The 18,097-nt window shown below is 41.2% G+C and overlaps 2 protein-coding genes across 2 annotated transcripts in view; one reads left to right on the forward strand and one right to left on the reverse strand.

The window, feature by feature from the left end:
• The window catches only part of syne2b (spectrin repeat containing, nuclear envelope 2b), a 181,926-nt gene extending 177,909 nt beyond the window's left edge, over window positions 1–4,017 (reverse strand). The window contains exon 1 of the mRNA XM_079527437.1: window positions 3,854–4,017. The gene's annotated coding sequence lies outside the window, so the exon portion shown is untranslated. The remainder of the gene's footprint in view (window positions 1–3,853) is intronic.
• Window positions 4,018–9,720: 5,703 nt separating this feature from the next.
• gphb5 (glycoprotein hormone subunit beta 5) lies at window positions 9,721–16,324 on the forward strand. The gene is made up of 3 exons (XM_079527950.1): window positions 9,721–10,139; window positions 12,249–12,447; window positions 16,100–16,324. The coding sequence occupies exons 1-3, from the start codon at window positions 10,111–10,113 to the stop codon at window positions 16,289–16,291; spliced, it is 420 nt and encodes a 139-aa protein (XP_079384076.1). The 5' UTR covers window positions 9,721–10,110; the 3' UTR covers window positions 16,292–16,324.
• Window positions 16,325–18,097: the final 1,773 nt, after the last annotated feature.

The raw sequence follows: 18,097 nt of genomic DNA on the forward strand, positions 1-18,097 counted from the left end.
GTATACCTGTAGTACACTTTTCATAATAATGCTTGTTTGTTGGTGATAAATCAAGGCGTCTTGCTGAACCTGTCAAGCCATGCCTTCTCAGACACACCCACGACTTTTGTGATAATGAAACATGGGAGAGGCAATGCTCTCTAGTTTCATTTGAACAGAGAGACGTCACAGTATAGAGGGCAATTTGGGCCATGATTGTCACCTTGCAGCAAGTTGCAGGTACAGCTCTGTATTAAAGAATAACGTAAGGCTGCATACTACACATTTGAAAAGTAATAATATAAATTGACATACATTTTGGTTACATTTTTGTACACTCTTGGAATTGGAGTGGATAAATTAACAGTTTGCAGTGTAGCTTACTTTTTCCTACAAAAAACAATACATTCATGAAAAGTGCCTTTACAATAGTTCTGACTCACTGTAAGGCATTTTACAGTGTGGCTCTGTAAGCGTGCGCGCGCGTGCGTGCGTGCGTGTGTGTGTGTGTGTGTGTGTGTGTGTGTGTGTGTGTACGTGTGTGTGTGTACGTGTGTGTGTGTGTGGCAAATCCGATCAGCACTTAACTTTGCATGCCCACTGCAAGTAGGCCACAGATTTGGAGTGATACGTAACGTCATAGATGACTGACATCATACTGTATTGATGTAACAGGCTGGACACAGGAAGTCTGAGATCCACATTGGAGCCATGCAGTTTGTATGTGGATTCCGACTCCCGAGAGATCCACATAGTTTCGTACTTATGATCTCTCTAAATTCCTAGGGTGTTGGCTTACTCTCATCTGCTACAGTGCCTGCAATGCCAATAATGTCACGTTCAAAACTGATGTACAATGTTTGATGTTCTCAATTGTCTATTTATCCAGGGAAGGTCCAGTCTTCAGCAATGGCATGCCTGCGTTTATTACATTTACAGTACGCACGTACGCACGCATGCACCTTGCTCCAGGGAAAACATTATTACCAAGGTGGATTGGATCCTCACCAAGCCACACTTGTAGAACTAGGAACAAGAACTGGTTCATTGTTCAACCAACGCTTTCATAATCATCCTAGCCAGCCAGGAACCATACCTTATTATGGTCACAAACACACTTTCTTTACCACTTAAACCCAGTGGTTCCCAAACTTTTTCATGTCAAGGACCCCCAAATTGACACTATTTAGCCTGTGGACCCTCCATTTGAAAAGATATTCCAGGGACCCCCATAAGAGAAGATTTCTACGGCTCTAGCAGTGATTCTCAACCCATTTTATTTCAATGACCCCCAGTTTGACATGCATATTAGTCTACAGACTCCCATGTAATGGCATTTCTATCTCTTGGACCCCCATAAGGGTCCATTTGGTTCCAAACTATCATTTAGCTGTCCCCGGACCCCACTTTTGGGGTCCGGGGACAGCTATAGGTTGCTATAGGTTCCTTCATCTGCCAGTCCCCAGGGGTCTAGGCCCTGCTCCTTCTCCCTAGCAGATCTACAAGCTGTCTGTCAAGCCAACTTGTCACAACGCACCAAATGTTCACCCCAGAATAACTACAATGGGGTTCATGTGGTTAATCTAACACCTCTTTGCTGCCCTGCTAGTTCACCACCAAACTTCCACGCTGCCTGGCATGTTGTGATATGCAACTATTCAACTTGTCAGTAAGTAGGCTATGATGCTCATCTGGCATATCATCAACTCACTTGCGGGAGCTTGTCCACAGCTATGCTGTGTAAAGGTGGACCATCTGTTGTACAAACCACGCAGCACACATTTCCATGTTTGATACGCTTATAATGAGCTGTCACGACCAAACACAACTCTGTGGGCACTTGGTTTTTATCTCAGAGGTGAGTAGATACATAATCATGCACAACAACAACTAATTATTGCATTGATCAAAGACATCCCATCTCTTTATAACTTCATGGGTACCATGTCTGACCTTTCCAAGGTTAAAACAGATCAACGTGTGCTACTGTATGCAGCACTGACAGTGTTCCAGGCCCTTTGGAGTTTAATGGACTACTAGACCATGGAACTAATCCTGTCAAGGTGAAGGACAAGAGTTCCACAACTGAACAAGGTATAAAACAGACAGACAGACAGACAGACAGACAGACAGACAGACAGACAGACAGACAGACAGACAGACAGACAGACAGACAGACAGACAGACAGACAGACAGACAGACAGACAGAGTCGCTAGATTATTATTCCAATTGCGGCTTTGTTCACAAAACAGTGTAGAACATTAGGCCTACAGTCAAACCAGTGTAAGCAAAGCAAAGTTCTTTGTTTACCCAGGGTAAGTGGACTAAGCTCGAGATGCTTGTTTACAGCCACGCCCTGCTCATAGAACATTTGATGGTTGGGGTGCAATGCCTTGCTCAAGGGCACTTCAGCGGTGGTAATTTTAACGTGCTGGTCCGGGGATTCGAACTGGCGACCTTCCGGTATCAAGACCGCTCCGCAAACCGTTCGGCCACCGCTGCCTTGCCTGTGTGGTAATGTACAATGACAGCGGTAATGTACAATGACAGACAGACACAAGCCCAGGACACCAGGATGTGTCAGTATAGAGCGTCGCAGTCCCGCCCCCTACCATGGACCAGGAAATTATTCTCCGTTCATTTTCCTCATAGACATTTCAGAAAGTATTTATTTAAAGACGTTTACGCCGTGGACAAAGCCAACTCGAGTCGTGACAAATCATGACAACAAAAAAAAACGGCAGGTTACAACACTTTTTTTGTTGTTTTTCTTCTTTGTAATTATTTGTTTGGTCCAAAATATTGTTTGTGTTGTCATGAGTTGTCACGACTCGAGTTGGCTTTGTCCGTGTCTTTAGATAAATACTTTTTGAAATGTCTATGGGAAAAATGCATTGGGATTCATTTCCTGGTCCATGGTAGGGGGCGGGACTGCGACGCTCTATACCCAGTGGGTACCAACAGATTGGCTCAGTCACCCACCACCACCACTATCAGTCAGGGCAACAAAAATCACTTGAAAATGATCTGCAGCTGCATGGGTCATCCCACTGGTACAGTATTTGCATACTAGTCAGATCATCAATACAATAGTTTATCAGATACAACTCAGGGACGATCTTTATCCAATGTTATGACGCCAGCACATCAGCAGACATAAACAGATTCTCCGTAAAAAAAAATCCAATTCAATTATGTTAAAGAAGCATAAAATAATTATTATATCAAACGTTTCTCTGACAAACTGTCTCCTTACCCTCCAAAACAAGAAAGACAAACTTGAAGCAAACTTTACCTCACAACAACAATATATTCTTCATCACTAAAGTAAAACTGCTCTCTCTCTCTCTCACGCACGCTCTCTCTCTCTCTCTCTCTCTCTCTCTCTCGGAATGTGACGTTTAGATAATGTCGCCGACAACCTGTCTGTCAGGGGCCAAAAATAGCGCGTTTTACCGTTTGGTCACGTGACTGCCACCAGAGAGCTTCAAACAGTACAGCGGTGTTACCCAAGTGTTGTACCAATTATTAATTAGTCATTGAGGGTCGGGATGATGATAAAATGAACGTAAAGTAACGGCTATAGGCTATATTGCTGACTGTTGGTTAGAAAACTGTATAGAGGAGTCATTTTGAGTGGAAACAAGCCCAGAGAACAGTGAAATTATCGGGGGGCCAGCATGAAAAGTTTCTTGGTGTGTTTTCTTGACAGCATTAATTAGCCAACAGCTGCTGCAAATGCAATTTGTTTCTTTGCAAACCGTGTCACAGAATAATGCTGCCAAGGGGCAAAACAGTGCAGAATCAAAGCCGAGTCGTCATTAGACTGACGTTTGAGACGAATTAACGGGGAGAAGTTGAAGCATACTTACATGCATCTAAAGTCGACGGCTCGTGAGCTTGGTGTTGCCGTTGGGTGTAGCCTAAATAATGTACCGGTAGATGCAAGTCCGTGCAACAATAATAAATCGGATGTAAACGATTGCAGCACTGACAAAACACGCTGTGATACGCTTGAACGGAGTCACACCCCTCCCTAGACGCGCACAGAGTTGAGAGTGTATAGTGAGTGAGTGTGGGGCCCTGGACTGTTACCGGAGAGGCGAGAGCCATGTACCGTGACAGGGACATCACAGTGGAGAGCTAAAAATAGTCACCACCAGTGAGGGGTGCGCACACACGCACGCATTTCTAATTTTAGTAGCCCTACTTATCTGTCACCTGTGTTGACGGTTCATTCCCTGCATGACTGACTCACCAAAAAAATCTCACTTTCTCCAACTTACACATGTCTGTCTATCTTCAGGCGCTCAAGAGGGCCATGATGAGCATCATCAGCTGCTTAATACCTACAGTATACAGTTATAGTGTGTAGGCTATGCAATTTCCGTAGGATCTTTTTGCTAAAATTGTTTTTCCCCCCTGTTTTTTATATCAATTATTATTATTATTATTATTATTATTAATATTATGATGTTCTGGGTCATAGTAGCTGTGTATTCGATTCTGACATTCTGACAGTAGCCTACAAATGGTAACCAAATGGAACCATGTTAGACATGGGTTTTAAATTCTAGATTAATACATTATAAGATTTTTTTATTAAGATTAAATTCATCTAAAACAGTAGGCCTACTCTAATCACAGTAATATTATGAGTACTATAGCCACCATGACCCGTTTCTATTGGTTGGCTGCAGGTTCAGTTTCTATGGATAACAGTGTCATCTAAAAAATGCTATAGGCCAGTGTTAAAGTACTGTAGGCTATTGAGAGAAGTTAGTTTTCATCAGCCATAAATACAGTCAGTTACTATAACAAGTGACCACTAGAGGTTACTGTAGTATCATACAAGCAACAGGGAGGAACTGGTCATTACAGGTTAGGCTTGCCAGTTTTTTGGTCATTTCTCCACCAAATTCCAATGTCAGATAAAATTATAGTGGCAAGAAACCTGACACAGATGAATGTATTGTTTCTGATATACAGAATAGGGTTAGAAACATTAAAGCAATCTGCCTTTTTGCCTTTTCCTTAAACTATTTATAGGTTTTATCTATTATGCAAGGGTGACACCCTAATCTGAACAGATCTAATTTACTATACGATTTAGCCAGTTACTATTTACTACCAGTGGTGGAAAGTAACCAAGTAGCCAGCCTACTGTAGTATTTACAGTATTGTACTTATAAGTACACGTTTGAAGTATTTTTACTTTACTGGAGAGTATTTCCAATATTTAATACTTTTACTTCTACTCCACTACATCTCAGGGGCAAATATTGTACCTTTACTCGACTGTACAATTATTTGAAAACGTTAGTTAATAGTTAATAATAATATAGTTATACTAGAAAAAGTGCCCTTCTGGGCACAGGTCTCCACCAGGAGGATAGGACTGTGTGAGATGTTTGGCAAAATGTTTAGGATTAATATAAACATGTTTTTGAAGCATTTTGTTCCAAAAATGTGTTTTGCAAAAATCAACCTGTTGGTGGCGCTATAACAGGCCAATGTGAAAAGGGTGGGATATATTCCTCAGCCTAGTAAGAAAATGTGTGAAAGATTTCACGTAAATTGCATGCTGCGTTCATGATTTGAGGCTTTTGTTCAAAACGGGGCAATCTTGCAAACTGTGAAAGCCAATTATAGCCAATTACGATGGAATATGAAATATCGGACAGATCCGACTTGAGCACATGACCATAGAGATACTGTGTAACGATTTGTGAGATTTTTGGACAGAATCTGGAGGAGTAATATCAAAAAATGTGTTTTACAAAAGTCGGCCTCCTGGTGGCGCTATAAAAGGCAGATGCGGAAAATGCAGGTCAAAGGTTTGTCCTTGGCCTCTAGGGAGTGTGCATGCAACGTATCACGCAGATCGTGCAGTTTTAGGTAAACAATGTGAAAAGCTGCCTCATGGTGGCGCTATAACAGGCCGTTCTGGAAAATGTGGGGCAGAGGTTCATCGTTGGCATCCAGGGAGTGTGTGTGCAAAGTTTGGCATTGATCGGGCCAACGGTGCCGGAGATTAGCTGGTAACGGACGGACGGAAGGACGGACGGACGGACGGAAGGAAGGACACACACACACACGGACGGAGTGCAAAACATACTCTCTCCCCATGCCTTCGGCCTGGTGGAGACAAATATAACTAATAAATAATATAGTCAGCAAGAATGAAAGGGAAGGTGTACAAGACGGTGGTGAGACCAGCTATATGTTGTATGGTTTAGAGACAGTCGCACTGAGGCATAGGCGGACCATCAGATAATGGACCCCTAGGCCACCGACATCCAAAGCCCCCCCCCCCCCCATAGGCCTATATAAAATCAGGTGTTGACTGATTTATTGAGGATCTATTATTATTCATCTCATTGTACTTTATCGGTTATAAATAGGCCCTGGTTTCTTGCAAGAGTTGGGCACCATAAATTTGCTAAAAATACAATCAAGTGTTATTATGATGCTATTGTATGATTGAGAGGGCCTCATTTAGATACATTGGAGTAGATAACATAACATCTACCTAATTTACCCTAATTTATAAAAATGAATCCCGTCATTGTTTTAATGCATGGACATAGAACATCTAAGGTTGCCCAGCAGACTGCTGGGCGAGCGCCAGCAGTCTGCTGTCACCCATGGAGATCTAAGGATGGCAGCGGGGGCAGTGTCTTGAGTGTACAGGGTTTGATAAGGGCACAGGTAGGACCGGGCCTTAATTTTCGGGCCTGTTGAGAACTCTAGTTTTCGCCGGCTGCCGGGCGCAGCTGCATTAGTAATTTTGGAGCAAGCCCCAAAGTTTAAATGAACAGGTATCAGTCAAAAGGGAGACATCGAAGAGGAAGGATGGATGGGGAAGGATCAACATATGGAATGTCAGAACAGGTCAGCTCCATAAATGGAGATCTAAGGGTTTGAGGTGAGATGTAGTTCTGAGTTGCTGGGCAATATTGATGACATCAGGGATCTCCATATATGGGCTTAATATGACATCACATGATGTCACGACTCACGAGGCATGACCATATGGGGCGTGAGTCGTGACTGACTGACTGACTGACTGACTGATTGACTGACTGACTGACTGACTGACTGACTGACTGACTGACGGGAAATTCACGATTTCATAGTTAACTGGGACCTGTGGTCATTGGTCACAATAATAAGTCTTTTAGTATGTGATGTGATATTGTTGCATGATGGAATCAGTCAATTGATTACATTGATGTTCAAGCCAGACAGCCTTTGCTATGTTTAATTAGTTTAAAACTGAAACAAAGAATCGTATTTCGCTACGCTGCGACGCTCTATATAATAGTCTAGGAGGCTATATAGCCTATGTTGAAAATGTTTATTGGCCATTGATGCTGTTACGTGACCTTGCCACAGCTGTTGCTGAACTGACACCACTGTTTGTGTTCTCCAATCAAAGTGGTGGTTATGGACAGTACCATATGATGCCAAGGATATGTTCTTACAGTATTTCTAGAAAGTGGGCTTCTCCATTCCTTGCCTCCTATACCAGAAGCGGGTTTATGGGCCTGGCCCTGAGTCAATGGATACTTTGCATTATATGAAAGATGGGGGGTTAGGAGGTTATTGTAAGCGATTCTAGGCTTTTTGTCTTTCCAAAGAAATCGAATGTCTCTGAACCAGCGCGTGCGTGCATATATATATATAACACTGAAGACTTCTCTACAGTACAAGCTCACAGTGTTGTGAGCTTGCAGATCGGCTTTTTCAAAAGATTTCTATACATTTTGAAAAGTGGGATATTCTGCATAATGAGTACTTTCACTTTTTGTACTTTAAGTATATTTTGATGTCAAGGCAATACATACAGTAGTGTTGTACTTTTACTCAAATACATTTTGAATACCAGACTGAATTTCTACATTGTGGAACGTATGTAAGTTTACTTCAGTAAAACATCTCAGTACTTCTTCCACCAGTGGTTGATCCTTACTGTAAATTATAAGTTTGTTTTCTAAATAAAAGGTTTGCCCATGAGATAAGAATTAAATGTGTGAGAGTTAAGTGGGTAACGTTGCCTCACTCTTGTTCCAGTTAATTTCATATTAATTTTCATATTCATAAAAGCTCTCTAATTTGTCATTAGGCAAAAGGTTTAAAAATCTTCAAACATTTTCAAAACGTTAAGCCCATAAGCAATTATATATTCCCTTTATTTATTGATTTTAATTTTTGTTGTATGAATAAGCTCTACTTTTAGATCATCATGTGTGTTTTCTGTGAGCTATCTACCAGGTCAAATTCTTTGTATATGCAATGAAATTAAAGTGATTCTGATTACCAATATTTATATTCTTCCCCGAACTTGCACTTCAATAGAATTAGCAACCTCAGACAGCTGTTCTTTGAGGTCTCTGTGAAGAGTCTGAACCTGTCACTGACTCATCCTCCTCAACATGTTTTTGTCTAATATAACTTTAATTGCTTCGCCTTCAACTTCCAACTTTAACATGAAAGATTCATTTTTCCGTCAGCCTGTTGGAGAGTGGTTCTGCTTACAAGAGTTACAAGGGACCCACAGCGTCTTTTAAAGATGTGTTTATGAGGTGTTTATAGTCACCAACATAAATCTAGTATAGCCCCTTGCTCCCAATCCTCCTCCTCTCTCTCTCTCTCTCTCTCTCTCTCTCTCTCAGTCATCACCTGTCAACCCAAATAAAGGCCCACTCCCATCATTTCATCTCTCTCCCCTCTCCCCATCTTTCTCTTGTTTCTTGACAAGTCAAGCAAGTAAATCTAATGCTCTACAGTGTATCATCTTCCTCGCTTCTCAATGAGGCGTCTACATATCTCCTAACTCTCTCCTCTCTGTCAGGTGTTTATTCACCCAAATAATATTTTCCTCTCTACCTCTGTCATGTTATGTCACTTAAGTAAACACATGGCTTCCTCTTCTCATCTCTGTTGCTTCTCTATCACTTACTTCTGTCATTTTTACCGCTTCTTTGCATCTCTTTAATTTTCGGTTTAATCTCCCTGTCTCGCATCCCTCATTTGTTGACCAGCAAGTGCTAAGCCTGCACTTATAATCTGTCTTTCTTTCCATGTCTACTATCTATAACTCTCCCGCTCTTGCATCTTGATGTGGCACTTCCACAAATAAATCTGCAGTACCCCCTTCTCATCTCTCAATTTATTTTTGGTTGATCTCCACTGTCACTCATGCTATCTTCTGAAGGAATTGCCCTGTAATAAGCCTAAAACTTGCCCTGAGCAACAGACATCTTTTAGTCTCTCTGACTGCGAAGAAATAACATGTGCAAAGTCATTGCCAAAAAGCAGAGGTGTGCCAAAAGAATCAAACAAAGTGGAAGAATGGTGAACAGGATCTCAAGGGTCGAACTTATTACTGCGGTGCCACAGTATGTGCACGAACACGTACAGCATTTTCTTGTCTCTTGTAGCCAGTTTATTGAGCTTGGATAAGTGAGTGGATACAAGTAGATAACATTAGTATGTTTTTCCCCCTCTTTCTTCCATGTGGCTGGCTATGAACAAAAGGACAAGTTCTTCCCCTAATCAAGCTAATGGACTGGGAGAAAGCTAGTTTGAAAGACTTGATGAGCAGGGACAGGTAAGAAGGGCCTAAGGGGGATTTAGCACATTGGGAAATGAGAGAAAGAAGGCTTCAGTCCCGGATGACTGGTTGTCTGTCTGACTGACTAACTGATTGCCTGGTAGGCTGTGATCCATAGACAGGACACAATGATAAAAAGCCTCCGCTTGTACCGTCAGATCCATTTAGTGGGAAGCCGGTGGGCCCAGAGGAGCACATGACGACAAGAACAAGTGTGCATGTTGTTACCGACCACTTGCCATATAGGGCCTCGCGCTGTGGAACTATCTAGATTGAGTAACTGTTTGCCCTGCGTCACTTCATCGTAATTGATCATTTTGACGGATAATCCTTTAGACAATATAGGCCACCTCTCAGTAGCTGATTGCCGAGGTACATACAGTTCTTGTGCTGTGGGACTCCATTGTGGACTGCAGCGCAGCCACTGCGTTTGTTGGAGGGTTGGCTTTAGGACTAGGCTGTGGACTGCGGTGTTAGGCTGATCTATACTGTCCGGAGACCAAAACTCAGATGAACTTGCAAAAGAGAGGGACACAACGGTGAGTCATAGATATGAGAAGACAAGAGCATGATCACACTGTTTTGATACAATTTAGCTGGACGCGTACAACATAATTAACACATACACACAATGTAATGTTATAACAAAAAGTAAAAAGAAAAACACAATTCAAGTTAGTATAAAAGTGATTAGGACCACTTTCCAAACATTGAGTTGCAAATTTCAAATTTTTAAATCTTCTTAAATAATTGCAGGACATTTGTAGACCTGTTACATGTAGGTTAAGTTATAGGTTATTAGGTTAAGATGTTGACCATCAAAGGTCTTTTGCACACCTAAATAAAAGCAATGTGAGAGGTGTGTTGGTGGAGTAGATCTGTATAGTTAGCAATGGAAATTGAATAGGCAATGTTTTAGGTCAAGGGCCTTCCTTGATCATATAATATAGATAGGTCCTTGACTGAAAAACTGCCGGTTGCATTTCAGTTGAGTAAGTGATGACAGAGAGTGGATGTCCCCGATTGCTAAAATTTAAGTAAATATTAGGCTATATCAAAGAAGAGATTAATAGGTTCCATCTGGATTCACCCTGTCAGACTGTTTCATTGAACACTGTGTTTTGTCTGTGAAGTTATATATATTATGTGTTCAACTTTATATGTTAAATATGAATATCACTGGGATGTGGTGGTGCTGTTCGGTCAAAACTAGACTGTGTAATTACAGTATGATAATCATTCCAACCCAGAACTCTACTGGTTGATTTTCAATACGTTTAACCAGCTTGAGGAACCTAATTATAGTGAAGTCAGGGCAGGTGGTGTTTTTTTTTTAAACGAAAACATGCAGACATTGACCCTGCCCATAATGGCACTTGACTGTACACACCACATCACAGATAATAGGCAACACTCAAAGTTCTTTGCTGAATGAACTTTGCTAACCTGCCATATACTGTCTAGTACCAAACACTGTTTTCTTAAATATAATTCAACCTTGGACCAGATGGTGGGGTCTAGTGTTGTGTCATTAGTGTGTAAGTATGTCGGAGTGGAATGTGATATCTACAATCAGCACCCATTACTTGCCATACGATTAAAGGCCATTTACCCTGAGCACTATATCTATAACTACGGTATAACTATATCGTTCACAATTGTATTTGTTATAGTTGTGGTGTGGACTCTTCCATTCCTTTTTTTTTTAGATTTAAGACTTTTTAAGATTTTTAAAACTATATTTACTAGTCCTTACCCATTGTGAGATATTGCCCCCCCATAAATATATTTAATTGCCGTTCATTTTAACTATATGGGGAGATGCGTCATGACCCAAGGAATCCAGGGAAAGTGAAATTTGAACCTACGGTTCAAGAGTTATAAGGCGAAATGTAAAGTGGGCTGTTATAGCGCCACCATGAGGCCGAATTATGTAATTATTTATTACATTAATTTTAATAATTATTATGAACCTCCCCTCCAAGTGTTGTGACTGTAGCTCTGACGGTTTCTGAGAGAAAAATACGTGATGTGAGTTTTCGCATTTTCCCATGTAAGTGGATGGGTAATTTTAATGCACTAATACATTAATTGTTAATCAATCATTTGTAAAATTGAAAAAAGGGTTTCGTTAAGACCTCCATATTATTATGGTCAATGCCTGTGTGAAAAGTGGGAGCGATTGGTGAAGGCAGTGAGGAGCTACGGCAGTGTTTCTGACACACATTCAGACAGACATTTAGTTAATTATAGTATGATATGATATATGATATGATATGATATGATATGATATGATATGATATGATATGTTTATAGTGCTTGGTGTGAACGGCCTTTTAGTTACCAAAGCCATGCTATACTCATAAGCTGAGTTGACGGTGCACCAGGATCAAACACAGGACCTTGAGGTTGGAAACTAGGCAAGATCAGATAATATAGGTGATTTTTTTTACATGAGACCTTACTAACCTTTCTAAGCTGTTACAGTATGTCAATTGAAATAGTTTTAAATACATTTCTAACCAAAGCCAATATGGGGTCTGGTATCAAGAGTTCAAGACTAATAAACATAACTTCCATTTATTAACTTACCAGTTACCACCTGCCTGAAACATAAAGCTTGCCATTGAACTTCAACCCAATATCAGGTGGTGTGGTCTGGTACTGTCCTGTTTGCTGATATGGACGTCTCTGCAACCAGAAGGCATCCACCAGAGCTCGGCTGTCAACCTGAGACGGTTCATCGGCTGTGCTGTGCGCGAGTTCACCTTCCTCGCCAGGAAGCCCGGCTGTGGGGGGCTGCACATCACCACAGATGCCTGCTGGGGGCGCTGTGAGACCTGGGAGGTGAGATGAGGAGGAGAACTGGGAGGGACATACTGTCCAGAGAGAGTCAAGTCAAATTAATTAATATAGCGCCAAATCAAATCACATATGGCATATCATCTCATTATTTAATTAATATAACCGGATATCATCTGCATAACGATGAACATTATTTCCTGCCACACCCGTCTTCTGACAGGTTCAAAGGGTTATCTCTTACCGATTGAGCGACGGACAAGGAAGCTCTGAGAAGGAAGCGAAGTGGTCACATGACTGGGCTGCGCCATGACACTTTCATGGACACTTTCATGGGAGCCAAACTCACACCGGAAGTGCAATGAATACATGGCAGTGAATGGAGCCAGCTGGACCAGCTCATAACAAACATTATTAACAATTGAGACCTTTGTCATATAATCAGTTCAGGAATATAAAAGAAGACATATCACAGGTTTTTTCTAATCACTTACTTTTCGATGTGCACAGCGTGCACAGTATATCATTTTATCTGAGGATCTAAACAGCAGCAGACATGTATTATTTCTGGCTCCGACGTATCACCGACAGGAAACGGTGGGAAGTCTTGCGATACTTGGTACATTCAGAAAAGGTACTTTGTGCACTTTAGATACCATACCTCTATAAAAATTACACAGTGTACACATCGAAAAGCAACACAGCAGACAATAATGTCTTCTGTTATTTTCCAGAAGTGATTACTTTACAAAAGGTCTCAGTCATTCATAAATAATGTTTGTTCATGAGCTGGTCACTGAGCTCTCATTGACTCCAGTGCATTCTGCCAAACTTCCGGGTAGTTTGTCTCCAATGAAAGTGTCCATTAAAGTGTCATGGTGCAGCCCAGTCACGTGACCACTTCTCTTCCTTCTCAGAGCTTCCTTGGCGACGGACAGGATGCGCTCTTACTTCCGGTTTCAAAATGGCCGATGAAGGACCCGCAAAATGACGTCATATTGTAGTTTTTGCCTGGCACTCTACGGTAAGGTGCCCGAAAACATGCCAGCAGGAAATGTGTTTACAAATGGAAGCATTATACAGTATGTTGTTTTATGTTGTGATGTTGTATGTGGACCCCAGGAAGACTAGCGACTGCGGCAGCGGAAGCTAATGAGGATCCGAATAAAGAGTGATTGCTCTAAGCACAGAATCCTGTGCAACTCTGTGCCCAACCTTTGTGCACATGGAAGATTCACCCTTCAATGTGTACAAACTTTGAAATTGATCTGATAAATAGGACTTCATGCAGTTCCTTTATAAAGCCAATTAATTGTTTCAGTCCCCATAATAGGATGCAGTGGTCAAAGGTGTCAAATGAAGCACTGATACAAATATAAAAAAGTTTTCAATACTGACTGAATGTAGAAAGTCGGATTTCAGTTGATTAGTGATTGTTTTCAATGATCTTGGAGTGGAAGGAAAGGTATTAGGTAGGCTAAAATTCCTGAATCAAGTGTACATTTTTAAGGGTGTGCAGTATGATATAGTGGGCCAATGAAAGCAAAGTGCGAGAGAACGAGAGGAGAGCTAAATTATATGAGATGAGACTGAGAGAGAGCGTAAGAATGAGAGAAAGAGAGACCAAGGAAGGAGTGTGAGAATGGGGGAGAGCGAGGCAATGGAGAGGCAAGGAATGTAATGTAATTACAGTGAGAGATGACAAAAAGTAAAACTGACAAGTTGTACTAAAAACGATATTATGATATAACTAAGATCAGCTTGACTCTAGACAGAGACAGATTAGGTTGTTTAGACAGGCAGAGAGACAGACCAGATAAATTATTTGCTGCATACAGCAAGATATATTGTTCCATAATTCCATTTCGATAAAAAACTACTTTGGTTTATGTAGACCTACTATACAGTAGACCTGTTCTAGACCTACAGCATGCAAAAACCTAGTCTATGTAATAAAGTTCCTGCCCTGGCACAGCATTTGATCTGACGTCATTTCGAGACAGCATCATTCAGCTAGTATAAGAACAGACTAGTGTCAAATACAGCAGGTATCTAAGTCTGCAGTGTAAACACACCAAATTAGAACAGAGAGCTGTAGAGAAATGCTGAGATTTGTCCCACTGATGTTCAGTTAAGCAGCTGAAAAACTGAGTTAATGTAAAGAGAAATGGGAGGAGAGGTGTACAGTTTTGACAGAATTGTACTCACAATAGTAGTTTAGTTAACAATGCCTCAAATGCTTTGAAAAAAATGTATGTGTCATGTAAGTTTCTTGGTTACGTTATTGTATTGGTTAATGTATTCACATTTTTGTTCTATTGATCTCTAATGGTTTCTTTTTTTGGCCTGTTGCATATGACCAAAAAGCACACACACATGCTCTAAATCAGGGGTAGGCAACCGTAGGCATAGGAACTTCACTAGGTACAGAAGTGACTTCAAGTGAGATAGACTATCGGTCAGATAAAAACAAATCTCATTCAGTGAATATACTTGAAAAACATTTTAGTGTTAAATACCACACAGACCAAAAATTATAAATGCACAAAATCTCTGTCTGGTGTCTGTATGCTCCTGTAGTACATGCATCTCGAGAACCGTCCGACTGACCGCTTTCAAACTGGCCGATATTTCAAACGCCGACGACCCAAGGGAGTTGAATATATAAGCATAAAATATAATAAATAATAAATACCATAATATCACGTCATAGTATGGTTTTCAGGAGTAAAATAAAAACTGATATATTTCTTAATCATTTCACCAAAATCATTTATAACAATTTATGTCTATTAATACCAGTAAGACGCCCGAGGGCCCATATACAGTATGGGCTTAATATTGATGATATCATGTGATGTCACGAGGAATGACCATATATGGGGCGTGACTGACTGACTGACTGATTGACTGACTGACTGACTGACTGACTGACGGGAAATGCACGATTTCATAGTTAACTGCGACCTGCTGTCGCAATAAATAACACTGTCAGTTATGTAACATAATATGATGAGCATGATCCTTTTCAATTAGGACTGGTGATTTTACAAGAGGTGGCCAGAGTCATTAGGAGCTGACTTAGGCCCCCCATAAAGTCCATTTAGTTTAAGAAGGTGACGATATGGGTAATAAAAGGGACACAGACTTGCATCGTTTCAGAGTAGGTTAGTGTCTTCAATATAAGTCCACAAAAATCAACAATTTAACATTGATTCAAAGGCACTGCTGAAGGGCCGGCTAAATGCTTTGTCCAACAATTACATAAAAATGTGTAAGTGAAGTCAAGTCATCAAGTCATGTTTGTTGCACTGCACTGTACTGTATAAGTCCTTTATGTCTGTGTTAATGTACACGCAATGTACATTGTACATCATCCATACCATAGTCCTGTTAATCATCTAGGTTGTCACTGCTCACTGCACCAAACGCTGTGACCACTCTTTATTATGAACCTCAATATGCTGTGTATTAGTAGCATGGCTTGGGTGCGGTAAGTAATTACTGGGAGCTGATACTACAGTAGGTGTGGCGCTCCAACTCAGCAATCCATCTCCGTCTAGCGTCGACTCTAGCGCATTGTAGACTCCCGCGTTATTATCAACGAATTTCTTCTCAAACTTATTTATCATACTGGAGCAATAAAATCTCTGATTCTATTTTGAATGTAAACTGGACTGTTTCTTTCTCCTTCCAGAAGCCGGTTCTAGACCCTCCTTTCATTGAGTCCTACCAGCGTGTCTGCACCTACAACGAGAGCCGCATAGTGACGGTGCGTCTACCCAACTGTTCAGCAAAGGTGGATCCTTTCTACAGCTACCCTGTGGCCCTGAGGTGTGACTGTGGCGTCTGTGTCACCAGCACCACTGAGTGCATCACCTCAGTCTGAGATACTACCGATAGACCATGTCCACACAGTGGCTACCATCTCACGGCTGACGTGAGATGGTAACCATGCATATCCTTAGCTAGTGCGCACGCACGCACGCACGCACGCACGCACGCACGCACGCACGCACGCACGCACGCACGCACGCGCACACGCACACGCACACGCACACACACAATCTATCACTATATATCTATCTATATATGTAGACACATGCATGACTCTTACCCACACTACTTACAGGTACATGCATGCGCGCACACACAGACACACACATGTCTGAAAAGGCAGGTAACACAACAAATTAATTAGTCTGACTTCTTAGTAATGACTCCTGACAGATTGTTTATTAATCAGTTCAACATATTTTAGGATCCTTTTGAAAACCATTTTTCATCTTTGTTCATGGTGATGGGGACCAATGTTTGGTACTGTTAATTTAATGATTTCATTTTGATCATTGTAATATGGTGTAGATTAGAATATTGTATGTAATTATATATATATATGTATTGTAATAGACTATTGTATGGTCTGAAATGTACCATGAAACTCCAGCCATAAAACATCACAATAAAACAATGCAATCATTGTGAGGCTTTGTACTGTAATTGGTGGCCACTAACGATAGTGGATAATTGGCTTCTGAAGTGTGAGTAGTGAGTAGTATCTGTCAGTTAATTAGGCTTTAATGAACCAATCTGAACACTAGGACTATGATTACCACTGGGCAGCTGTCATCAGAGAAACCACTGTCTTGACTGCATTATCACTCCCCAGAGAGAGGGCTTATGTAATGGATGTGTACTCACTTGTCACTAAGTTACTCCAGGGGGTCACACTCCACTCATGTCCCTCAGGGGGCACTTTGCTTTGGTGAGGAATTGGGAAGTGTGATCCCTCTCTCTCTCTCTCTCTCTCTCTCTCTCTCTCTCTCTCAAACAGACACGTGTAACGACCGGGATTCGAACTCGTGTCTCCCGTGTGAAAGCCGAACATCTTAACCACTAGACCAAAGGGATATCCCTATGGACTGGGGGAGATATCAGACTTTTGAGGCCATCAGGCAGAGGCTCTGAGCCACTCTGCTACACACACACAAAAGAGGACAGTTAGGCCGATATCTGAATTGAAAAAAAAGGAAGAAAATAATTAATAAATACAAAAGAAAACGTTAGTGACAAAGGAACCACGTCAACCATGTCAAAGAGACTGCACCTCTTTGAGTTCTATTTTACACTTTCAAAGAATTTCAAATGTGTGATGTATTGTAGACCAGCTATTTTCGCTATTTCTGGGAAAAGATTTAGTAGATCTTCGCATATAGTGACATTCCCAAAATAGAGACACTAGGGTAGAGTGTGGTGACAATCCCAAGAGTATAAGAACGTTAAGAACCTTTCATTATTCCTGATTTGTTTGGCATGGAATATTTGGCATATCTCAAACAGAGGTTAGCTGTGTTGTGACACTAATCAACACCCAGACCAAAATAGGTCTATCACCAACCCATTGTAATTGGTTCCTTCTCTTAAGGTACCAAACCACCATCACATCTGAATACAATGACAGATTATGGTACTGATTTTATATGTGGCTCATCGATTTGGGCATGTCTGTTTAACGTGTTTAGCCAAAATTTGCAGCGCACAAACAGAGACAGCAGGCAGCCTCCTTGGAATAGTTTTGTCCTTGCTTTGAACAATTTTTGACAAAGAACAACACAAAATCTACATTATCTCCGCCAGGCCAATAGGCTATGTTCTTGCCTCTGTCCATGTGTCTGGGTGTCTGTGTAGGCTACAG

Source organism: Electrona antarctica (assembly GCF_951216825.1).
Source record: "Electrona antarctica genome assembly, chromosome: 18".
NCBI lineage: Eukaryota > Metazoa > Chordata > Actinopteri > Myctophiformes > Myctophidae > Electrona > Electrona antarctica.